At 36.8% G+C, this 26,552-nt stretch overlaps 2 protein-coding genes across 3 annotated transcripts in view; one reads left to right on the top strand and one right to left on the bottom strand.

Moving 5' to 3' along the window:
• The window catches only part of LOC121368677 (NACHT and WD repeat domain-containing protein 2-like), a 20,216-nt gene extending 14,133 nt beyond the window's left edge, over nt 1–6,083 (top strand). Inside the window, exon 7 of the mRNA XM_041493416.1 lies at nt 585–6,083. Within this exon, the coding sequence (XP_041349350.1) occupies nt 585–5,185 (4,601 nt within the window). The 3' untranslated portion in view covers nt 5,186–6,083. The remainder of the gene's footprint in view (nt 1–584) is intronic.
• A 3,513-nt stretch (nt 6,084–9,596) lies between these two features.
• Nucleotides 9,597–24,832, bottom strand: LOC121368153 (fructose-bisphosphate aldolase-like). Of its 2 annotated transcripts, none has more exons than XM_041492760.1 (8): nt 24,690–24,832; nt 22,531–22,653; nt 18,309–18,575; nt 17,409–17,569; nt 15,727–15,810; nt 12,895–13,069; nt 12,415–12,614; nt 9,597–10,985 (listed from the first exon to the last, which is right to left on the bottom strand). In XM_041492760.1, the coding sequence occupies exons 1-8, from the start codon at nt 24,748–24,750 to the stop codon at nt 10,893–10,895; spliced, it is 1,164 nt and encodes a 387-aa protein (XP_041348694.1). In that variant the 5' UTR covers nt 24,751–24,832; the 3' UTR covers nt 9,597–10,892. The 2 variants fall into 2 exon arrangements, with proteins under 2 accessions (XP_041348694.1, XP_041348695.1); XM_041492761.1 differs by lacking the exon at nt 24,690–24,832 and adding an exon at nt 24,078–24,207.
• Between the last annotated feature and the right edge of the window lie 1,720 nt (nt 24,833–26,552).

The raw sequence follows: 26,552 nt of genomic DNA, 5'->3' as shown, positions 1-26,552 counted from the left end.
AAGTGGAGGGACTCAATATATATTACCTACAACAAAGATGCATATAGCTAAATTCGTTAGTTAAAGTTTGTTTTGTTTAACGACATCACTAGAGTACATTGATTTATTAAGCATCGGCTATTGGAAGTCCAACATTCCAAAGACGTTAGAGCAGAAAAGCCATTAAATGGGCTATTTTAAATGTGATTAGCAGCAAAGGATCTTTGATATACATCCCACAGACATGATAGTACATACCACGGCCTTTGTTACATGCAGTACATATGTAGGCCCCTACTATAACGTTGACCTTGAACTTGACCTGGAACTTTAACTTAAACCTTCAAGCTTAAACTACATGCCCGAAACCTTAGTGGTATAGGGGCATGTAAAAAAAATACTCTCTTAAACTACTGTAAACTTAAATTTAAACTTTTAAATTAAATTAATGAATTAATAAAAATACAACCAAAATAAAATTAAATGTGATGATTTGCTCTATCAGTTGTAGTTGTTATTATATTTACTCGTTTGGTTTTAACTACTTCATGTGGTTTAATGGTAAAATTATTTATTATATGGTATTTAAAAATTATGTTTTTCAGTTACTGAACATGAGATTTATGCTGGCGTAATTACTGTTCACAAGGAAAAAGATCGGGAAAATAACATCGTTGTGTACTTAAGAGAAATCGAGGACTTGAAGGAGAACACAGCGGATAGCTTGGCTAAAAGATACATTGATCTCTATCCTGACTCAGCAGACGTCAATATAGAAGCGTCTGCTAGCCTGCAGGAACTAAAAGGCAAAACCATTAGCAAGCTTCCTATATTCAACATACGAAAATCCGTCATTAAATGGTCTTCGAAAGGCATTGATTCAAAGTTACATGCGGGCTATCTCTTGAAGATGTGCAATCATTTCTATCGAACAGTGGAAAGTCTTGTTGACAGGAACATGGCAAGGCGCAACAAGCTTGCCGACGATTCTTTGTTCCACGAAGTTTCACAGCATTGGTCAGTAGCCAAAGGAAGGTGTAACACATTTGTTGGGAGAAATGAACTGCTGCAGACTGTTAGAGAATACCTTCTTGGGGAATCGAACCAGGCACTCGTGGTGTATGGTGAATCTGGCAGTGGTAAAACATCATTCATGGCTAAGGCTTCGTCACTAGTTAATAGCAACATAACAAAGAGTCCCAGGGGAGATATAAACCTTGCAATTGTCTTAAGATTTATTGGAACTACTCCCAGAAGTTCCTCGATTCAGCAACTGTTACATTCCATCAGCCATCAAATAGCATACCTGACAGGCAGCTATCGTCACAAAGTGCCAGATGACTACACGAGCCTGAAAGCTTACTTCATTGATTTGTTACAGAAAGGAACTTTCAACGGTATGCTTGTCATATTCTTGGATGGATTGGATCAACTTTCAACAAATAATGGAGCGCACACTATGGATTGGCTGCCTTCAAGACTTGCCTCAAATGTGAAAGTCATTGTCTCGACATTACCTGTGAAGGCTGCCATATTGGAGAGACTGCAAAGTAAGATTTCAGACAACTATATTGAGGTTACTTCCTTACCATTCTCCGACTGCCTGCATATTATGAAGGTTTTGCTAGAACTCACAGACAGGGATATCTCCTACTCACAATGGAAACTTGTAAAGGAGGCATTCGAGCATTGTACACTTCCACTGTTCATCACACTGACATTTCAGGAGGTCATTCAGTGGAGGTCGTACGATGATATTCCACATGACACACTCATGCACACTGTTGAAGCGTGCATCCACAAACTGTTTGACAGACTTGAACGAAAGCATGGCAAAGTATTTGTGTCGCGAGCGCTGGGTTACATCACTGCAGCAAAGAATGGCCTCAGCGAATCAGAACTAGAAGACATAATGTCCTTGGATGATGATGTCCTAAACAGCGTATTCACACTATGGGAGCCTCCTATCAGAAGAATCCCTCCAAGTCTGTGGTCCAGACTCTACCTGGAAATATCATCATTTCTCGTCGAACGAGAAGCAGATGGGATTGTTGTTCTCTCTTGGTACCACATGCAATTTGTCATTGCAGCTGTGGAAAGGTATCTAGAAAAGGATGATGAATTCCACAAGATACATTGGATTATTTCTGAATACTATCTTGGCACCTGGAGTGGTACTGAAAAGAAGCCTTTCAAATACACAACAAAATTGATGAACAGACTCAAACGAACCAGTCCAGAAAGTGCTGCATGTCGCTATGTACCCGAACAGCCTCTCCTTCTACGTAAAACTGGTGTTTCAGAAAGATATAACAGCCGCAAATTGAGCCAACTGCCATACAGCCTCATCAACAGTGGTCAGTTTGGGTTGGTGAAGTCACACTGCTTTTGTAAATTTGAATGGATATACACAAAACTCAAAGCAACGTCACTACAACAAATCATTGCAGATTTTACCTTGTTTGAGGACAGGGAAACAGAACTAGTTGCAGATGCTCTCCGAATGTCGGGTTCTGCTCTGAAGCTGGACCCTAACTGTCTAGGTCCAGAAATCTGTGGCCGTCTCCTCCCACACGTGTCAAAGTATCCTATCATAAGAAATCTTGTCCACCAGTGTGATTTGATCTCTCAGTCACACTGTCCCTTGGTTCCAAACTGCCAAATATACAGTGCTCCTGGAGGTCCGTTACAGTACGAGTGCGAGATTGACAACGAGATCAAGTCAGCAGTTGATGTAGATGTTTTCCAAAATCCAGATGGAATTTTAATGACGGCAAAGCCTTTCTACAGTACGTGCCTGAAGGTGTGGGAATTGACACGAGGAGAAATACGGCAAGACATGCAGATGCCAACTGGGCAAGTGCACCACAGCAAAGACGGACGTTACCTCTGTATATTCACAAAGAATAAATGTGTCACAGTGTATAAGACGGATTGTTCTGAAGTCTATGCAAACGTGAATTATGGCTATGGGGTTGTGCTGCACGTAAATATCTCAAAACAATACCTTGCATTCACTACCGACAGGGGAGTAGGCCCAATAGTGATTGACTTGGAAATGGGCAAAGTGTTGCATAAATTTTCCTTTTATGCTCACACTGTGGCCATTAGTCCAAATGAGTCATTTCTTGCCTTCAACTCTGGTAGATCAGTCCTTCTGTATTCTTTGCCTTTGATGGAAAGGAAGTGTGTTGGCCAGACAAGCGATGATCCTGTGCAAATCATATTCACAAGCAAAGCTGCCAAGTGTTTTGTACTCACTCAGACTAAATTTTTAGAGTCAGTCCAGTTTGACGTTACTAATCGAGTATCCAAAACTCATGGTGTTATTCATGATCTGGAAATCAAGGAATTCACCTTGTCTCATACTGAAAAATATATCTTGGTACGGTCATTGCGATGTTTATACATCATCGGCACAATGCACCAAAACATCATACATCGCATTCAACAAATGCCACCTGGGACGTTTACAGAAACAATGTCTACATTTTCAGGAGCAGGCTTTACACCAAAGGACGTCATGGTTGTGGCATCTCGGTATACGTACATTGCCGTGTGGAACACGGAAACAGGTGAACCTGTGAGACTCCTGCAGGCATCAGTTTCACCCATAGTGAAGCTCTTTACATCAAACGTTTTGAACAAGGCTGTCAGTTTTCTCCAGGACAACATATTGCAAGTCTGGAATCTGGACAACCTAGATGCAGACATCCAGCACGCAAATGAAGTGATCAAGGGACCTGTGTTGTCTCTTGACATTTCAACTCGATCGAGTAAGATCATATGCAGTGGCAATAAAATTGCAGATGCAAAGATCCTGAACACGGCCAATGGAACTGTTATAGCAACTCTGCAACACAGCTGTGAACTGGGAGACTACATTACTGATGTCAGATTGTCGCCACTTGGGAGATATGCTGTAACTAAAGCAGTAATATCCGATAGAGGTGAAGATGCCATCATTGGATGTAAATTTCTGACAGATGACATCATATGGGATATGAAGACTTTGAAAAAGATCTATCAAGTGAAGGCTTGCAGATATGTGTCCTTCAATGAGTCAAGCTCACTGATATGCATCACAGAGATTCTCTTCTACAATCCTTATGATTGGGTGTCCAATGACTACACCATTACCATCTTACGACCAGAAACAGATGGTACACTGACAGCAAATCAGTACAAATTGCCTGAGTGGTCAGAATTTCTGACCAAACCAATATTGTATTCTGGCACCCAGAATGATGACATCCGTTATGATGCAGTTATAACTGTGATTCAGACCTGTATAAAATCCTACCATCAAGTGACAAGAGTTGAGGTATCCAGGTCATTTGAACAAAAACTTTTTATTCAAACACTGGGTGAAAATGCAGAGGAGAAAGTGGTTCTTGTCCAAGATCTACTTAAACATGCAGACCCCAATGACAGATTTCTTGATGTCCGTGTTACTCCTGGTAATCAGTTATTTCTGATATATGGCAAGAATGTGGAGGAAGCTCCATTCGATAGTGACAAAGGACTTTTTCCACCACCAAACATTCACAAAGGTGCCATAATATATGACCCCATTACTGGATGCATCATAAGACACTATTTCAGTGTTGTGAAGCCAGATTCTGATCTTGCTTACACATACTTCTCCAGTTCTGGATCAATTATACTCGACAGCAACATGAGAGTGTTTGATCAAGTCAAAACCAAACATATTGCTACAATTGGTACACAGTTCAAACCTAACTCTCCACAACTGGCACTAGATGGGAAATACGTCATTGGTCTTTCAAAAGATACCAGTTCTGTACTTGTTGTCAGAACAAGTGATGGCCAAAAGAAAGGATGTCTGTTTGTACATGGTCATGCAACTTGCTTGAAGGTGGCAAGTGATGACAGAACTGTGATTGTGGGATGTTCTGACGGCAGAGTCATGATTCTCAGTTTAATTCTTGAACTGAGTGACCCATGCAGAGAATATATTGATAAACTGCCAAGCAGAAAGTGTATTAAGCAGATGTCCTTGATGAAGCTGGACCTCGACAATATCTGCACTACTACTCCAGAGCTGGTTCGTTTGTCACAGAAACTGCGTGATAAGATGAAAACATCTGTACGCAAACAGCCCAGCTTTCAGACTTTAACGACAGCAGTGACACTTACAAATCGTGCAAACAGAATGAAGTCCACTGCCTGTTGTATACAGTGATAGATAATTAACTGGAAATTAGAAAGCTGTAGAATCATGAAATGTTTGTTGCGTAACTACCTTTAGCATTAACATATCAGACTGGTGGTAAACAAAAACGTAACATTTCAACACATTGTTTCTTTACAATTATGTAGGTAACGGCAGGCACGAGACTAAACATTCAGTTTTGTGGTTTGTTATCGTTATAAAAATGTACAGTATAATAATGCATTCATGGATTCATAGGTTTCAAAGAATGTGAAATACAATACGAAGAATAAACTTGAAGATAATTAATTAACATGCATTATCCAAGAATAAGTATTATGGATTGTTTGGGAAAGTATTCTTTGTGAATGAAAATCTGAATACAGCAATTCTTGTTAAATGGAATGCTTCAGCATTCATCCTCGTAGTGTACTGGATAAAACTTAATAATTAGTTTATGGTGAGAGTTATCTTGTTGGTTGTCCACTTTTTGGTGTGACGTCATCGTTAAACCCAGCCAGTGCTCCATTCTAGGATTTCCAATACAAGACCACAATGTGTAGAATGAGTATGTGATGTACATCTCACTAATTAAAACATGATGTGTGGAAGCAGATTCTTTTATGATTCTCAAGTCGTCTAGATCATATGCCACAGATAACCAATAGTTTGCGATTTACAATCGCTTAGTGTTTAAACAACCATTTCTTTCCAGAATATATATTAGTCACATATTTTTCATATCCGGAAATGGGCTTTATACATAACTCTTAATAAAACCCAAATAGCAATTGATAATTCAATTTTTGTTTCGCATTACTCATTTATATCATGTAATTAAATATTTGTTGAAATTTATGATTAACTATATTATTTATTTTGATTATAATACATGAATTCAGCTGGATAAATTACCTCACAAATGAAATTAATTCTTTTGTTTTCAATGTGTCATGGGCGAATTTGGCGGCATTTTGCAGCTTGCCAATATCGTTCCTTCATTCGTGGTTAACGGGGCGGGACGTAGCCCAGTGGTAAAGCGCTCGCTCGATGTGCGGTCGGTTTGGGATCGATCCCCGTCGGTGGGCCCATTGGGCTATTTCTCGTTCCAGCCAGTGCACCACGACTGGTATATCAAAGGCCGTGGTATGTACTACCATGTCTGTGTAGATGGTGCATATAAAAGATCCCTTGCTTCTAATCAAAAAGAGTAGCTCATGAAGTGGCGACAGCGGGTTTCCACTCTCATTATATGTGTGGTCCTTAATCATATGTCTGACGCCATATAACCGTAAATAAAATGTGTTGAGTGCGTCGTTAAATAAAACATTTCTTTCTTTCTTTCATTCATGGTTAAGATCCAATATTCCAGTAAGCCTATTCACAAAATCATGCCTGCTCTACAGTATACATAATTATGATACGTGATTAAAAGTAACACCGTAAAGTACTTAAGCTGTGTAATCAAGGTAAGTATATTTTAAAACTTTAAAATAGAAATCAGAATGTTTAAAAAAAAAAAATAATAATAATTATAGATGGAATTGAAAAATATTCTCATATATTTCTGTTACCAAACAGATCTTTTCTCGTGAGCTTTAGATGATTAACACTTCACCAAAATGTGGCACATTGCCAGTGTACATTGGAAATGTTCACGTTGAGGAGGATGCTTCTTTAAATAATAAAATAAATGGTTAAATGTGTTTGGCCGACACAAGCCCACCTCTTCCTTCACCACCTGTAGGACTGCTACTCTCAGTACTGGCTTGCCAAAATGAAGCTTGTTCGTAACCACGCCATTGGTTAAGATATTTAAAATCACTGTAAGGAACACAACACTGGCATGGAACAAATTCAATGCAGATTTGGCAGCAGAATCTGCCTTTTTATCGCCCATAATGCCAAGATGGGTGGGTACCCAACAAAATATAGCATGATATTTGGGGTTTGGGGGGTTTTTTTCGGTTTTTTTTAAACCACATTTTTGTAACAGCATCCCAACCAAGGAATCTCCAACTTCATGTACAGTCAACCTTGGAGACACGAAAGTGAGTGTAAAAAATAAAATATTTGAATGCACATGAATGCTTAATCTCTTCCAGGGCTTTAATGATTTTATCAATAAAAATTGATGCTGAATCGGGCAATCTCATGCACATTATCGAGTGCGATGGAAAACAATTGTAACAGAAACCACAGAATTCCCATCCCACGATCCATCTGTGTAAACAGTAATGTAATCACGGTACCCATTTTGGATTTCCATGAAATGTTTATAACCATCTGTGTGATCTTTCTTCAGATGCACAGCACTAACAACAATTTTGGGTGGTTTGATAGATTGGTTTGCTTTTAAAACACCACTAGAGCACACTATATACCAGACATGGGGCACTGGTTACAAGAGAGAGAGAGAGAGAGAGAGAGAGAGAGAGAGAGAGAGAGAGAGAGAGAGAGAGAGAGGGGGGGGGGAGAGACACACACACACGGGGGGGACACACACATGGGGGTGGGGGGAGAGGCAGTTATGGGTCAGAGTATTTGGTACAGAGGTGAATATTTAGATATCTACATCCGTTTAACTTTACATGATGCCACGCATCAATACACTTACATGCTGGCCAGGGTAGGAAACAATAAATTCTGTTATCATACTCCCCATAACATTTCGGTCCTAAGCAGCTCAAAATTGTTTCAGTTCAGTTCTTTTTCTTCTTTTTTTTAATTTGGCGTTACCTTCACTCACCTTGGTGCAAATTTATGCCTGATATGAATAAATTTTGTCCTTACATTTATATCGGAAAGAAATGATTAATTTAATGATGCATTCAACACATTTAATTACGATTATATGGCGTCGGACATATGGTTAAGGACCACACAGATATTGAGAGGATCGATCCCCGTCAGTGGGCTATTTCTCGTTCCAGCCAGTACTCCACAACTGGTGTAACAAAGGCCATGGTATATACTATTCTGTCCATGGGATGGTGCATATAAAAGATCCCTTGCTGCTAATCGAAAAATAGTAGCCCATGAAGTGGCGACAGCAGGTTTCTTTTCTCTATATCTGTGTAGTCCGTAACCATATGTCTGACGCCATATAACAGAAAATAAAATGTATTGAGTGTCGTTCAATCAAACATTTTTCTTTTTTTCTTCAAATAGAGGTGCCATGAAACAATGAAATATGGAATATGAATTTTTAACCACCTTTTGACATAATCAGACTGCCAGACTGAAAACTTTTAGTCAATTTATTTGCATTATGCACTGTATGTGAGCCAAGAATACTAGTTTAATGAACACTCATACACAAACTATATTATTATCAAACGGAGCTGAAATAACCGTAGGCCTCTAGCTTGAAAAGCAAATACAATGGTATATCAATACTTGTTGGACTTTGCATATAGTCAGATCTGGTAACAACGACTGTCATTACATTTACACCATCCGCCCACAAATTGTCAGGAACGAACGTACACCAATGTTATTCTGTTCATTATGTCATGTCATAGGGTTTTGCGTGCATTCAGAACAAGCTGAATTACACCGGAATTCACACCTTCCGACACCGACAGAGCAAATTAGGAACAAACGTGCACCCATCTAAAAACAACTCTTTACAACATTACATAATCACAGATGCCGAAGTACGTTGGCATCCACAGCTATTAGCATCCTTGATCTCGTCGCAAGCCGACAGTGTCACATGATGTCCGAGTTACCGATGTCGGCTAACTCCGAAGACGTGTATTGCTTTTGAACAAAAGCCTTTCGTCGTTCAATTAAAGGATTAACTTCTAACAATCAAGTTTACTAGTTTTATAACATTTTGCAAACGAAGTAGTTACCAATCGATTAGATCGACTGAATGCACTTCGATTAATAATATATTTAGTATTTAATGATGGCCTGTGATCCATCCCCGTCGGTGTGCCCATTGGACTATTTCTCATCCAGCCAGTGCACCACGACTGGTATATGAAATGCCTTGGTATGTATTATCCTGTCTGTCGGATGGTGCATATAAATGATCACTTGCTACTACTGACGCCCAATAGCCGATTAATAAATCGATACAATGACAATTTCGATATAACGACAAAGTGACCCAGGGATGAACTTGGTCGTTGTAACGAAGTCTGACTGTAAGGGACTAAAAGAAATGGTGGAAATCAATTCTGTGGTCAAATATTAAATTAAATGTATTCAAGAACCACAGATTACTTTTATGTTAACACTGATTATTTGTACATTTTAGTAATTTCCAAAAATATCCTTCTCCCAACACTTTGAAGAATATTTGCAACAAAACGCGTAAGATTTTCATAAACTAATAAACCTTGAAATGCAGCCAGGTTTTCATACAAACATACAAAAGAAGCAGGAGATAAAACAGGTTCATTTCAAAATGAGTCAAAAACCAGCAAAATTCATTTAACATTTATTTATTATGTTTAACTATCCATCAGATAACATAATATGCAAAATCATGTTGAGCCAGTAAATATACTGCTAAAATGCAACCAGAAATACACTATTAATATACAACCTTTTAAAAAATGTGCATTATATATTGACCCAGAGAGACAAGTTAAAATTTATTCATCACCATAACAATGGTAAACAACAAAAATAAAGGTAACAGCTAAATTAAAGCTATACTGAACACATCAGTAAATCAAACACCAGATGCCATTTTCTAGATCTATATTCAATAAACCAAAAAATCTTCATTTTTATCCTTTACTTGTATATATTTGATAGTTCCATACCTTATTTTTAGAATTACATGTATGTAAATCACTGCAATTATCAATGTTGAAAATACCCAAATTACCCATTTGTTTTTAAATTCATCTGGTTAGGTCTAATTTACCATACATCAAGTACTAAATATTTAGTACATCACTAGTATTCATCTAAAAGTAAAAGTAACAAAGCTGACATTGATTCACAAGAGGAAATAAATTTGCAAAATTAATAAAAATCTGGAAGGACAAGAAAACATGCAACATATATGACTGAAGGAAAAAAAAAAAAAAAAAAAAACCCTTCCCCCAATAACATAGTACTGATTAAAGACAAAATTGTAACAGATTAGTATACATCTCCATAAACAAATACAAATTAAGAATTTTACATTATGGATTATTTCATAAGAAATATTCAAGAGTCAATATTTTAACAAGTACTATTCATACACAAGGTCTCAGACCAATCCATGGATTTCAAAACAAAAAAAAGTTATATAAATTTTAAAGACAACAACACTTAACCAAACATTTGTTCCAAATAAAAATGCACAAAATCGCCATAAAACAGTTGCCAAGAAGAACCAGCTTAAAGAGATAGGGTCTCTTTAAAATAATCAATAATACTAAGCTTTTACCAGTCACAATAGATATGCAACAAAAGAGGTCACAATACACTGTATTCCAAACATATACATTACAGTTTTTAAAAAATCCAGATGATTTTCGATCACACCATATTTGTGTCTTTTCGAGAACCAAAAACATATTTCTAATTGTTTATTTCACAGAACTGACTCAAATACATGTAGCAAGTAATAACAAATTCACAATCCGTAAAATGAATTTAAAAAAAAAAGAAAAAAAAAAAAGATTATTTTCCACCAGAAACAAAAACATCTGCTACATAAAAATTATGAGCAGTACTGAACTGATGTGAACTAGTGTCCATCACAAGTAGTCTGGCATATCCTCTAATATTTATGATCAGCAACAAAGAGCGACTTGTCTGCAGCAGTCCCTGCCATACCTCCTTTGTATTGTCCCAATGCAGCCAAGCCATTGGCCTGAAAATGGAAGAATAAATTTAATTAATTTGGAAATTTGTTTTGAAAAATCAACTACAGTTGAATCCTGTTGGCTCGAACTCTGTCAGTGCTCGAGAAAGTATTCAACCCATCAGGTGGTTTGACGTAACTATTCGGCCAACAAGCTGTAAGTGTAACTTGGGACTTCGTGTTTGGTTTGAGCGTTGCAGTGTATTTGACCCTACCGAGTTCGACCCAACGAGATTCTACTGTACTTTCATTTCAGTTATTCTGTCTCGACTGCATTTAACGTATTTCATTAATGCACAAGACAAACAACATACATCTTAATAAACTTGTGTGTTCTTGTAATTCTCAAATAGCTACCAATACCATTATATATATTTTTTCTATTAAAAAAATTAAGAGCCTCATATAAATGATAAATGCAATGTAACACATAAAAACCAAATTTTTTAAGAAAAAGTTAAAGTTTGTTTTGTTTAATGACATCACTAGAGCATACTGATTTATTAATCATCAGCTATTGGATGTCAAACATTTGGTAATTTTGATTCGTAGTCAGAGGAAACCCACTACATTTTTCCAGTAGTACATTACACGCACTTTCCCACAGACAAAAAGCATATACCACAGCCTTTGACCAGTTGTGGTGCACTGGTTGGAATGAGAAAAAACCCAATCAGTTGAATGGATCCACAGAAGTGGTTTGATCCTGTGACGCAAGGAACTCAGACGAGCACTCGACAGCTAAATCCTGCCACTTAATTGTTTAAGAAAGTCATTCAGTGAACCCAGCTACTTTTTGTTGCAATCATTCAGTTGCTCAGGAATGCTACTCAAACTGATGTCAGTTTTATGAATTAAATGGTACAAACAAGATGGCTCATTTTATATGCTGAATGTGGGGATTCCTTTAAGATTTTTGAAACGCTCATAAGAAACAGTCTGAATGAGCATGTAATTTTGAACTGCTCACATAGTACAAACAATCTCATTTATTATTTGGACATGAAAATAATAAGTTTTTAATACACGTACAGTAGAACCTGGCAAAAATGTCCATGTACATCACTGGAACTGTAATAATCATTGGGTTTGAGACAATCTAGCTTTTAGGGGGCAACTTTTGAGTTTCAGTTAATATAAAAATATACAGCTATAACCCATAAACAGCTATAACCCATAAACAGGTTACCACAATACAGATTTATGACAAATCTATCAAGTTTACCATTTCCAATATTACTATTAAAGTCGTTCACAAACCCACAAACATTTATTCATTCATATTACTGTTCTCACTTTGTGTGCATCTTAAACTTGAATGAAACGGTGTATGCTTTATTCTTTTTTACTTTATTTGATGTTATGAAGAGTGAAGTATATATTTATTGTCAAGTTGTAACCTGGGTAACCTAAATGGCCATTAAACTTGTTTCAATACCTTTGCACGTTTACACAGCTCAGCTTGTGCAGCTGCAATATTTGCATCTTTTCCTTGCCATGCAGCCAAAACACTGGCCTGCAGGGCTCGTCCAAATGAAAACGTGAGAGCCCATGGCTTGCGACCAGGGTACTGATTGATAGCGTTCAAGTTGAGAGTGGCATCTTCTTCAGACATTCCCCCGGACAAAAATGTGACGCCTGCAAAATACAAATTTAACATCAAACATGTTTTGTAAACTTTGACAGCATATTTAGCAAAATAATATACACACTGATTCCATAGTAATACTATTTTGTGGTCATTTCAATGATTCTTTTTCTTTTACCTATGAATTCTAAACTTAATTTGGAATAATAGGTTATCTACTATTTGCACTTTACACTTACATTTTATTTTTTCTAAATCTCGAACCGCACACAGTTTAATAACATTTTTCATCATACTTCACATCATGATCTGTGTATTTTGTGTACGTACCAGCCACTGCTGGTGGCACAGTTCTGGACAGTGCTAGTACAGTAGCTTTTGCATTCTCTTCGTGCTTGAACTTCTTGGAGCAACTCTGTCCGGCTGTCACCATGTTGGGTTTCAGAAGAGTGCCTTCCAAGAACACGTGATGATCTGCCAGGGCCTTGTATTGGAAAGCCAGGACCTACACAGACCAGGATCAATTCTAAATGTTATTTTTTCGTTTTTTAAACTAATATTTCTGTTATAATACAGATGGCATTAATTGTATAGGCTACATAATACACAAAATATTGTTTTGGCTAAAGAAACCTTAACTGGGATCTAACTAAAGATTGTTTTGGTTAAAAAAACCTTTTGCTGGAACCTAACTCATAAAGATCTAACTCAAAGATGTCCTTTTTTCTTTTCAGTTACCAAGATATTTCTAAAATAAGACAGCAACCAACCCACTATTAAAATAATGGTGCCGACTAAAGCAAACCAATTTTAAGCACTATTGTCAACTAATGCTGAAAGGCCGGCTATATTTGAAGAAAGAATCAAGTCACGTATTGACCTCATGTGTTGGAAAAATACATACTCAGACCACCAACATATACTGACAATTTAACAAATGAAAAATGTGTAATTTGGAAGTTAAAAAAACCACATTATTTTTCTTAGTAACTGAAGGCAGCCATCTTGCATTTCTTTTTGTGATTCCGCATCCATTAGCTGGACAGGTATTGTCATCATTAGTTATCTACTCTGGTGTATGCAGAATAAGCAACGTGGTATACAAAGAAACAATTAAACTAAGATAGCCAGAACCTACACCTACATTAGATGTGAACACGAAATGGAGAGCGAGATTTTTTTATTGGGAATTTTATTCTACAACAGTGGATTCTGTTGATTCTTCAACAGATGATGAACCACCCGAAATCAATAGGAGACAACACAGACATGGACTGGTGTATGTGGAAACTGTACTGAACAGGAAACAGAACTGGAGTATTTGTTGTCGGCTGACCTCGAACATGGTAGGTACATGGGTAGTAAGTAGTAACATATGTCACATTAAACAATTAATGATAATTAATTAATAACACTAATAATAAAAAATTAAACAGTCTCATATGAATGTTATACAAAATAAGTCAAAGTTTCCACCCGAACACCATGTGCCCTGCCGTCCTATTGAACATAGGATAAATAAATTTGATGACATCCATCTTGCCATCATACATAGCATGGGGATGCCAACCATTGGCACCAACTCCCAGAACATGTGATCCTCATAAGGCTCATATGCTTCAGCATTGACACATTACCGGACTACCGTGTTTTGCACTGTGTGACTACGTTCTCATCAGGGGGCTCTATTTACAGAAAGAAAAATGTGGCTGTGTCCATTATATACAAACAGTCGGCATGTTTTTACCATTGTATTAATTAAACCAGACCTGTCAACCTTTAGTCAAAAGAAAGCAGGTGGTGTGTGTTGAAAAAGCCAGAGATTTTTTTAATTAACACAATTTAACCCAAAATTGCAAGATTTAAAAAAAATATATATTACAATAAGTTATATGAACACTACATAATGTCATATATACTTGTTAACCCTAGATCTTGGCATTTAAAAAAAAAAATTTTTTTTATATATATATATATTATTATTAATTTTTTTTAAAGTTTAAATATTATTATGATTTAATACTCTTTTTTTTTAAATAACTCTTTTATCTAAAAATGTTAAGAACACAAACAAGAAATTAAAAAATTGATTAGTACATTTACGGTATTACACTTACAGCTTTACAGGTTATGTTATATCATCATTTGTGGTTAGTGTCGCTAAGTACCTAAGACAAACTTATAAATTAATATTAAGTTTTTACTATTATGAGGAACAGTGGCGTGGTACTTATTTAAAATCATTATAATGATGCAATAAATATTGTATTTCCATTAATCATAAGTAAAACCTAATTATGGACATCTTGTGAAATTTACCGGAATTATACCCATTTCCGTGAGTAACTTTGTCTAACACATTTATTAATTGTACAAAAATAATCTCTTGAAGTGTACCCTTGTTACCAACATTTTACTGCGCAAACATACAAAATTAACTGACACAAGTATGTTTATCTACTAGTAGCTAATTAGTCTTTTCGTCGTCTTGCTGTGACATGTGATTTTAACATGCATTGTGTGTATCGTCGCTGTCAACTCTGGGCCAGAGTCTGGCACTTCAGATTCGTCTAGTTGCAATATGTAATCTAGTGGGAAGAAATTTTACAATTCAGAGGCATTATTAGAACTAAACTGGATAGTTATATATATGGCAACACTGAATGGCAATACACAGCCTGTTGAATTTTCGGCGCCACGTTTCGTAGCCATTACGATGACAACAAACATCATAATAACACGTCATTTTATAAACTCCATGTGCTTTTTTAACAATATAAATATCCCACAAGTCCTACATCGGCAAAGGTTAAACAGTCAGGACAATTCGGCCTGTTACATTCTCGGAAACCGAAAGTAGTCAACATTTTCCGAATGAGAATGAGTTACTTCCCTTATGTTATTTTGGCAAAATGTGATAGATTTTTTTTTTATGCTTACAAAAATGTCATTTAACAGGAGAAATTGTCTCCTGCACAGGTGTGGGAGATTTGATCATATACCGGGAAATTCCTCCGGAATCTGGGAGGGTTAACAGGTCTGATTAAACATACCAATTTACTTATTGATATTCAGCAATAACCCCATTAAATATCGTTAAATACGCCTACCAGTCAAACTGCCTAAAATGATCCTTTCTTTAACATGTTTGCTATTTATTACCTGTTCTGTGACCTTCTGAGCTTCAAAAAGGTCATGTTCTCCATCTGGCAACACTTCTGGTTCAACAATTGGAACAAGTCCATTCTAAAATTAAAATGAGAGCAGCTATTTTTTTAAAAGGTCTGTTTCAGATATAATGATGTACATGTACATGCTGAACTTTATTATCCACATGGTTCAGCATAACCAAGTTAATAAAAACCATACAAAGCATATGTGTAATAATAAGTGTAATCACGTTATTTTTGGAAGCGAAGTCATAACAAGATATTGCTTTCCCAGTCCTGGCTCAGACTGAACATGAAATATTCTCCTCCTAGTTGCGATTGAAATTTTTTGAGATGGCGCTTGTAATTCATAAAAAATAATGATAATAAAGAAATTATTACACTTACATATGAGTAGTACCGATTTTATGAACCTCGTGTCAGGATTCATAGATTACCCTTGCTCTCGCTCGGGTAATACAAAAATCCTCACACTTCTTTTATAAAATCAGTATGACACACAAATTCGTATAATAATCTTTATATATTAATAAACATTATTTAAATATCCTGACAGAGAAAGGAAATGAGAAAAACTAATTTCTGAAAAACAAGAGACAACCCTTTTTCGCCATGGACAATTTCCCAAAAAGATCAGACTAGTTACATGTGCTAAGCTTCCCACTGGTAGGAATGTAATTCGCTGCTTCTTTTATCTTGGGTTACAGAGGTTTCTTTATTATGGTTATTTAGCTGTCTGTGGTGACATACATTTTCCGATATTCACACACAATTTAGCAAAATTGGAAAATATTAGAATATGTTAATAAATATACTAAGTTCAAATTTATTATTAAAAGGTTAAAGTTGACACCACTAAAAAAAGATAGAAATGTTTTATTTTACGATGCACTCAACACATTTTATTTACGGTTATATGGCGTCAGACTTATGGTTAAGGATCACACAGATATTGAGAGAGGAAACCCACTGTCGCCACTTCATGGGCTACTGTTTTCAATTAACAGCAAGGGATCTTTTATATGCACCATCCCACAGACAGGGTGGTACATACCACAGCCTTTGATATACCAGTCATGGTGCACTGGCTGGAACGAGAAATAGCCCAATGGGCCCACAGACGATTTGACACCACTAGAGCACATTGATTAATTAATCATTGGCTAATACAACTAAAGAAAGAAGGAATGGTTCATTTAACGAAGCACTCAACATATTTTAATTACGGTTATATAGCATCCGTCTTATGGTTAAGGACCAGTCCCATCAATGGGAGGGGAAGCCCACTGCCACCATGCAATGGGCTAGTCTTTCCGATTATATAGCAGCAAGGAATTTTTTATATGCAGTATCCAATGATAGACAGGATAGTTAATACCACAGCATTTGCTACAAAAGTTGTGGAATACTGGCTGGAACAAGAAACAGGCCCATGGGGCCCACTGACAGGAATTGATCTTAGACTGACTGCACATCAGGTGAGCACTTTACCACTGGGCTACATTCCGCCCCATGGCTACTGGAAGTCAAACATTTGGTCTTTGTGACACTTGATCTATTTACAACAAATCTGCCAGGATAAAATAAGCTCAACACACTTCTAAAATGCAAAGATCATATTTGGAGCTTGCTTAGCCATCCCCAACCAAAAAAGTGAAAATAGTACATTTTTACCTGCTGACAAATGGTAGCATATCTTGCTAGCACATTGGCATTTTCCATCATACTCTGGTATGTTGGTGTATGAGAACCAATCTTCAAAACACAACGCCATTTGGCAAACTGTGCTCCACCTTTTTTGTACTCAGCACACCTCTCTGACAGCCCATCAAGACCTGAAGCAAAAGAACTGCATTTTAACACAAGTTCAAAACAATATCCTACTGCATAAGATACAAATTGCATTCTTAAACTTGACCAACTGCAGAAAACTTGTACAAAGGAAAGGTTTATTATTTAGTTGTAATTTAACCTGCTTTAAACAACATTTAATAATCTTACAGGGTTCAAATTCTTCTACAGCAATGACAACAAATGCTGTGGTTAACCTTACTTGCCATTATGTTCTTAAAATCGGATGTTGCCGACGGCAAGACAAATGCTGTGGTACCATACGTGGCTTCTAACTGTATCCTTTCAAAATATTCCATGCTGATGGTTTCATTTGTGCATTGCTCACTCAAGTCTATTTTACATAACCCATTGCATCAAACTTAGGACATCACTTCAGGGCCTTTGACTGCACCAAAGCTGAGGCCAAAATAAGCAAGTCCATATTAAGTACAAACATTTACTCTTAAAATCCATGGAATGTTAAGCTTTAATTATTTTAAAATAACTTAAAATGCATTTCTGAATATGTACAACTCTTTACGAGCTATTGTCAACATTACTGCATTAAAACGATCTTGGTGTGTCCAGCATAGACAAAAAGCCTGTTGTGCCTAAAACAATGAGATCTAAGCTATGTTTTTGTGACATATAGAAAAACAATTAAGCAATTACATGTAGTTTACTTCTTTTTTTTTCATTTCTGAAGCAATTATTTTTGCAAAACAGTATTTTTTGTTTTACCTTGAGTGGTACTTTCACCATTTGTTCCTGCAAGAGGAACAACACCTTTGTCAACCTTGATGCCTGGAATAATGCCTTTGTTTTGGATAAGTTTTGGAAATGGTACACCTTTACTGTCCTTCTGGAAGAAGGTCTCATGGTACAAGATCACACCGCCAATGTTTTCAGATGCAACAGTGTCACAAGTAAACAGCAATTCTCTGTATTTCCGACGGTTTTCTTCAGTGTTTTCCACTCCAATCTGGGCAAATCTCTTACCAATTGTTCCTGTCAACAACAAATAAAACTATGCACAGTGGAATGCAACACTCAAGAAATTGAAAGACACAAACACCACAAAAATATTTAGTGTGTTAAACCAAGTCCCAGTTTTATAAATCTGAATTTCTAATGAGGAAGCATGCCTCTTAAACTTACTTTGTGCTAAGAAGCACTGAGCTTGTACAATGCATCCGTATAATCAAAATATGTGATTAAAAATATGGAGGGCCTAGTTGGGCCATTTTTTACTAACCGAGAACTCATTTTGGGCAAGTTTCCCAAAACAATATTCGACTCTAGAGAACATTTTGTTCAGTATTGCATTGTGGTTCGCTAGGCAAGTTTCAAAGACTGCTACTTAATTTTAAACCTAGTTGCTAATCAATTTTTAATTGACTAGAAATGTCATATATCAAGATTTTGTGTGTGTGTGTGTGTGGGGTGGGGGGGTGGGGTGGAGGAAGAATAAAAATTATAAAAACATTTAGAAGATGATATTTGCCCAATAGTGTTAAACAAATTTTTATGTGTAATCATAAACACGAAACAATAAACATCAAAATATTAACAATTTGGTGGCGGGGGGTTGGGGGGTTTATAACAACAGCCCAAAACACACAAATTGTGTATATATTTAATACATGGAATGAATAAAAATAAAACAGTCCCGGTCTGGGACTAATTCTCAATCTCCGAGACCAATTTTTTTTTTTTTAAACGTGTGTTTGCCGGTCCCACTTTTGTCATTCTTGTCGGTCCGAAGCACCCGTCCATTTCTATTATTGGAAAAAATTCCTATCCGCCAAGTGGACCGGCCTGTCCAGACATCAGTACCTCGTGCATGATTTAAAATAATAAATAAATGTGGTCAATATGGCTGGTGTTTTAGACATCTGTGATTTTGAAGCCTGCCTAAGTCGGACCTACAGTAGACCGAGTAGTGTCAATCCACTGCCACTAGGCTAGACGTTTGTCAAAGTCGCTGAGGCGGTCAAGAGATTAAACAGATGTAGGCCTAAACAAAAACATCATTCTTGGTGAGAGAGCCATCAGGGTATTACACTCCAATTAAAACAAAGGACCCAGAGTTTGCAACTGGTTACAATCAACACCTGTGTATGGAGCTCTGTCAGGTCGAGTGTCCTAGTCCGAAGCAACAGGTTTTTGTGCAATACAAACTGCTTGAAATAACATAAAATATACTGAAATAATCTATAAATGTATTTATTGTTGACTGTTCAATGTAGTGTATCTAACATACTCAACCAAAAAAGTATTGCAGTATTGCATTTTTGATCATAATGTATACATTTTGCAATTTTGAAAGAAATGCAAGTAATCACTGTGTTTAATCCAGCATACTGTTTGATTGTTAATCTGGGTTTTTTGGAAAGTTTTCCACTTCCTGTCTTTGCTCGTGCAGTGTCTGAAAATGTCGTGTGAGCACATAACATGAAAATCATGTGCAATGATTAAGCATAAGCCTTGATTTTCAACTGGCAGACCTGTATCTAATGTGAAACGAAAGAAAATTGCGTGAAAATTGCCATGGGACTCCGTCCATCAATGTCCGAAAACCAACGCCATGAGGCTATCGGTAGACTTGCTGCTGGTAAAGTGTTAGGAACGTTGCTCGTCACTTTAATGTCCACCCGATGACAATACTGCGTCTACTGTATTGTTTGCAACAAACTGGAGCAGTAAAAGACAGACGTCGCTCCGGTCGGCCACATGCGACAATGCAAAGAGGACCGGTATTTAGTGACGTCATCATGCCGCAGTAGATTCCAAGGTGCTCCCAAGTTGGTGGCCGACTTACGACTGGCTACTGGCACAATGGTTCACCCTCAAACCGTTCGTAATCGACTCCATGGTGCTGGTTAAGAGCTCGTCGCCCTGTAGTAGGGGTTCCATTAACACGACGTCATGTCGCAGAATGCTTGAGGTGGGCCAGGATTCATCAGCAGTGGCGTCTTAGACAGTGGAACGAAGTCTTGTTCACAGATGAATCCTGATTCTGTCTAGAGTTTGCGGATGGTAGACTAAGAGCATGGCGTCGGTGAGGCGAACGTTACGACGCTGCAAACATCATCAAGCTTGACATATACGGCAGAGGCAGCATCATGGTCTGGGCGGGAATTCATTCCAACGGCAAAACTGACCTGGTTACTGTTAATGGAACATTAACTGCACAACGATATTGTGACGAAATCATTACACCTGTTGTCTTGCCATTTATGCAACGCAACCATACGTTCACATATCAGAAAGACAATGCCCGCCCTCATTCCGCCCGCATAACTAACAAACTTTTGCAGAGAAATCACATTCAAGTCTTAGACTGGCCAGCCAGATCCCCCGACCTTTCCCCCATTGAACACATGTGGGACATCTTGGGTCGACGATTACGAGAACATCACCCACAACTGAACACTCTTCGTGACCTTGAACTGGCGTTACGTCAAGAATGGAACCAAATTGCTGCAGTAGAAGTTCGTAGGCTTACGTCCAGCATGAGACGTCGTTGTAGAGCCGTTATTCGCCAAACTGGTCGGCATACAAGATATTGACATTTGTGACAAAATTACATTTTTGTATCCTCCTGTTTAACAATGAAGTATCCGTCAATAAACATCTGTTCATAAACGTAAATTTACTTCCAGACTTTTCAAATATCCATTTTACTTAACTTAATTTGACTGGTTTTAGACAAATAATATAAAGTTTGAAGACGATTTAGTGGGAACTGCAATACTTTTTTGGTTGAGTATAATTATTTATAAAAGATTTTAAAATTAACAAAAGGTTTCCACCTTTTTTGTTAAGAAGTGAGAGTGAGCAGAATAGCTACACGTACTGGTTATCTCTAGAGCCAGTAGAGGTCAAATTTCATCCAATCAGTGATGACGTTATTAAGTTCTTTGTCTAAATGTGCTAGCTCAGGTTGTCAAATGCTTCAACAGTGCCATCTTTTATTAATTTTCAGGACACAGTACTGAATACTCGTACTTTTTATACATCTATGGGAATTAAAATTCCTAACTTTTATTCTTTTTTTATATTATTTATTCCATTATGTAAAATATATACAATTTGTGGGGTGTTTTTTTTACTGATGTGATAAAAAAAAAATTGTTTTATGTTTTCATGTTTATCGTTTCGCATTCACGATTCTATACAAAACGTAACTATGATTTTTTTAAAAACTATTTGGCAAATATCGTCTTTAAATCTTCTTTTTTTATTCCTTTCTTTTTTCCCCTCCCCACCCCCCCTAGTGATGACATCGAGTGGGACTGATAGACAATTTTATGTTTCCCCACCCCTGGTATAAAAAGTATGAGTATTCAGTACAGTGTCTAGAAAATTCTCACTACAACAGCCTCAACAAATACTGATTAACAGACTGGGTTATTATTTTGCATATTAAAAAACACTCGCGACACATCCTATTTATCCTATAACACTTCTAAAATAACATTTTCATTTGAAATTTAATAAATTACAGTATTCATCAGTAATACGTCGTCATCACGATTAGCAAAAATTACTTTGACGTCACGCATTTCAACTAAATGTTATGAAAACATTACGCTCAGGTTTATAGGTCATGAAAGAATTTGAAAACATTAGGGATTATGCCGAGGGTACACGAAATGATTCAGGTTAATTACGAAGTATGCCGGAAACTAATTTCAATATAAAATTTCATATATAATTTGTTTCAAGACAAAAGAAAAAATGTGATGGTATAGCCATAAAATCTGTTTATACTAGTATACAATCCAGAGTTTATTATGTTAAAATAGACCAACAAGTTTGCCTATTGCATAAATAGTCTTGCCTGATATTTTTAGAATTTGTATGCTCCCCACAATGCTGATCTACTGGTAAACCAGTAGAGCTAATTTTAATCAGATTGGGTGTTCATTTTCTACAAATTTCTACAATGTTCACTAACCTGTGGATTCATCAGCTGCTAGAATTCCTTTGCCAGGAGCCACAATAGCATTGGCAATTTTTCGGAGTTCATCCTCCTGCTCCGTAGTCAGGTAAGTTGGAAAACTTGGCATGGCTGATGGATCTACAAATTAAAAAAACTCAGTAATATTAATGGCAAGAATTCCGAATGTTCCAGCATTCAGTTCATTCAGGCTTAGATTTAGGGTTAAGGTTAGTGATAGCATTAGCATGCATGCTGGAATGTTCGGAAATAAGAAACAAAATCATTTATTAAAATGCAAAATTGCTTTTGAAAATGTTTTGTTTGTACATTAATAATGCACCTGGATGTGTTAAGAAAATCTTGCTATTGAAAAACAGCAGGAGTTCGACACATACCCTCCTTTCAATGTTTCGGGTAGTTTTAGGTATAGGGTTAGGGTTAGTCTTTAGAGCCTGTAGTACTTACAGGTCAAACTCTTTCCCCCCCCTCCCCTCCCCATCAGTCTCCAAGACTAACCCTAACCACTGAAAGGGGATACAGGTCGAACTCATGCAAAAAGTATAAGCTTTTATTAGTTTTCAGTTCTTTAAACAATCTTTTACAAACAATTTTTAAGTGCAGAATATAAAATGCGTCGTCTTTCCAAATAATAAACGTCAAGTTCAAGGTCGTTTAACTACTGGCAAAGATAGTCGGGCACCCAAGAGCAACCTCAAGGACACAACTGCAATAAGTTTAGCTTCTATTAAGGTTATTTTTTTTGTGTTTTTTTAATACATATTTATTGTCCCATATCATATAGCAGTGCCGGGTTTGGGAGCCCCGAATCACTGCTTTATATTTGTATCCATGGTCCAAGCAACAACAGACTGTGTTATAAATAACAAAAACTAATAGAAACTGATTCAGGGTGAAGTTCAATTCATGCATACAGATGAACATGGACAGTGATCTATAAGATAACTATTGTTATGATCCGCGATTTAAAGGGGAACAGAAAATATCGAATAAGAAGGATGAGAATCAGAAAAGGATTTAGAAGAAGAAAAAGAAGAAAAATACAAGACAGATATAGATGGCATAAGAAGAAGGAAAGAAGTTGTTTTGAATTAAATAAGACATGAAACTCTGCGATCTCCAAACAAGCCAGGGTTAGGGTTAGTCTTTAGAGCCTGTAGTACTTACAGGTCGAACTCTTTCCCCTCCCCTCCTCTCTCCATCAGTCTCCAAGACTAACCCTAACCATTGAAAGGGGATACGGGTCGAACTCATGCAAAAAGTATAAGATTTTATTAGTTTTCAGTTCTTTAAACAATCTTTTAGAAACAATTTTTAAGTGTAAAAAATATAAAATGCGTCATCTTTCCAAATAATAAACGTCAAGTTCAAGGTCGTTTAACTACTAGCAAAGATAGTCGGACACCCAAGAGCAACCTCAAGGACACAACTGCAATAAGTTTAGCTTCTATTAAGTTGGCGCCCAAATTAATAAACATTCCTTAACAAAAACAAAGCAATATGACAATACTAATCTACAAAGACTTGCATTGCATTAAACTTACAAATTCAAGTACAAAACGCCAAACTTAACACGACAAATCCGGCAAGGCCAAATGAAAGCAAACAAGGCTACCGAGGTTGTGACGTAGGCGAAATACAAATAATTTCGTCCTGAAACCACGTACGCTCCCAATCCTATGTTGTCATTATACTTAGCATTAAACCCCGAGTCGATTCGCATCATGACCAAACTATTTTATCAGTTACCTTTTATATTTTATTTTACTTTTATTATTAAAAATAAATAAAAATTGATTGTTTATGTAGCTCTTGAACTTTGCGGCAATGCCGCCTCTGTGGCCATTTAACGATTATTATGCGTTAGCCGAGGAGGGCATCATGACATGAGGATCTGTTAAAAGTGTTGTTAGATTTGAAAACTAACGTCTCATTTTTATTTACAAAATAAAATGCATCTAGTCATTGCTGTTTTGTTCTTAACATGGAACGTATAATCATTTTAATAGATGTACGCCAACCCATACTTGTAAGATAAACGTGTTTTTGAATTTGAATGACGTCATAATGTGGCATAATGTAACGCAATTAGGCTAATTATGTAAAAGAATAAATCGAGAGTTTGTTATATAATAGTATCAAAAACGAAACCATACTTCTTTTGATTCCCGGGCTGACACTTCTGTTGGATGCACCTTTGACACCTCTGCCTGCCATGTTGCATACGTAAACATGCTAGGTGGCGCAATACCTTTTGAAAAAGAGCCCAACGTATATATATATATATATATAACAATTAATAATGTGCTACATAGCCTAGTCAAAATACACTTTACACAAATTTCCTAATTTGGAACCGTATCACCGAACATAAGGGGAATTGTACGTTTGTTTTTTCTTTGTTTGCAAAAAAAAAAAAAAACCCCAAAAACAAAAAAACACCCCCCCCCAAAAAAAAAAAAACCCCAAACAAACAAACAAAAACAACCCCACAATACGTACATGTATGAACCTTTAGAACGTTCACTTGAGTAAAGGTGGGGTCAGAAATTCAGAATGACCTGTTATACAAATTTCATGATTTTATTTCTAGGTCAAGGATGCTTCTCACTAAATTTAATTTGAAATGGTCTAATAGTTGTACAGAAATTACAAGTTGAATGCATTTATTTAGGTCTATACAACTCGGGTAAACTTCGTCCTTCTCAGACATAAACTATAAAAAAAATATTCAAATACATGGGACCCAGCGTTAACGAAATTCACAACTTTGATAAACCATAATGTGTATGAAGATAGCATTATATAGCATTTTTGCAAGAAGAGAGGAACGGGTTTTTTGTTTTGTTTTTATTGGCTTAATTTTTCCCCTTTTGGCTCCGCCCCTTAGGCGTTCATGTGGATGCTCCTGAGAGTCCACCACCAGATCCCCAGTCCCCCGTTTCCATGGGCGGTGAAGATGATATTAAGGCGAAGTGGAGGAAACAGCATTGATAGCCATAAGATACTTAATTGTACAAGCACCTGTCTCGGTTGAAGAGACAATTAAGGACTGGGAGGTGAAAGATAGGATCGAGGATCCGCCATATTGGGAAGAAATAAGATGGAATTCAAAGGACAGAAAGGAAAGGGAGCAGTGGGATCCCCCCAATAACCCTCCAGAACCCCCCCCCACAAAAACACCCCCCCCCACCAAACGAACCAACCCACCCCAAAAAACAACAACAAAAAAAAACCTCACAAAAAAACTCCCCCCCCCCCCCCCCAACAAAAAACTCCACAATATAACTATAATATGCACTGTAGGCCTATTATACATGTATTAATTGTCTCATAAACGACAATGTTCGCTATTAATGTTCGGTTTTTTTATCTTTAATGCTTTAAACGATTAGGCTACTATACGATTGAGCGCTGGTATTCTTTAGACTTCATTTTCCATATTTTGTTTTAAATAAGTACTTTTAGAACACTGAATTGATTTTATAATGATCATCAGAGAAAGAAAAACAAAACTTTAAATAGTCTATACCTGGCCCAGTGCTTATAAAACTTTTAGTCTAGACTCAAGACTAATAGAATCTGAGACTTTAACGTGATGGCAACACCATATAGCCTACGTTGTATACGTGTGACATATATTCATTCAACTGATAGGGTTTTTTCTCGTTCCAATCAGTGTACCACAACTGGTGAAAGGCCGTGATATGTGCTTTCCTGTCTGTGGGAATGTGCATATAAAATACCCCTTGCTGCATAGGAGCAATGTAGCGGGTTTCTTCTGAGGATTACGTGTCAGAAATACAAAATGTTTTACATCCAATAGCCGATGATTAATTAATTAATGTGATCCAGTGGTTTCGTTAAACAAAAACAAACAAACAATTAAACATCATTAGAGATTGAGTTTAGACTAAAACGTTTTATAAGCACGGGCCCAGATCTTATCTGGATAAAATCGTATTCAAAACTCCTAGTGGTGACATCCTTCAAGTATTATACGAAAAGACTGCAGTCAT

This window comes from Gigantopelta aegis, chromosome 3 (assembly GCF_016097555.1).
Source record: "Gigantopelta aegis isolate Gae_Host chromosome 3, Gae_host_genome, whole genome shotgun sequence".
In the NCBI taxonomy this organism is placed as follows: Eukaryota; Metazoa; Mollusca; class Gastropoda; order Neomphalida; family Peltospiridae; genus Gigantopelta; species Gigantopelta aegis.
The sequence above is the reverse complement of the archived record's forward strand: the minus strand, read 5'-3'. Positions and strand labels throughout refer to the sequence as shown.

What these genes read in the sequence shown, in the direction of transcription:
- LOC121368153 (XM_041492760.1), bottom strand. Translation starts at nt 24,750, where the DNA reads ATGGCAGGCAGAGGTGTCAAAGGTGCATCCAACAGAAGTGTCAGCCCG. An exon ending in CAGCCCGGGAATCAAAAGAA is followed by an intron (nt 22,654 to 24,689) that starts GTATGGTTTCGT and finishes TTTAATTTGTAG; the next exon opens with ATCCATCAGCCATGCCAAGT. An exon ending in CTCAGAAGGTCACAGAACAG is followed by an intron (nt 13,070 to 15,726) that starts GTAATAAATAGC and finishes TGGTCTGTGTAG; the next exon opens with GTCCTGGCTTTCCAATACAA.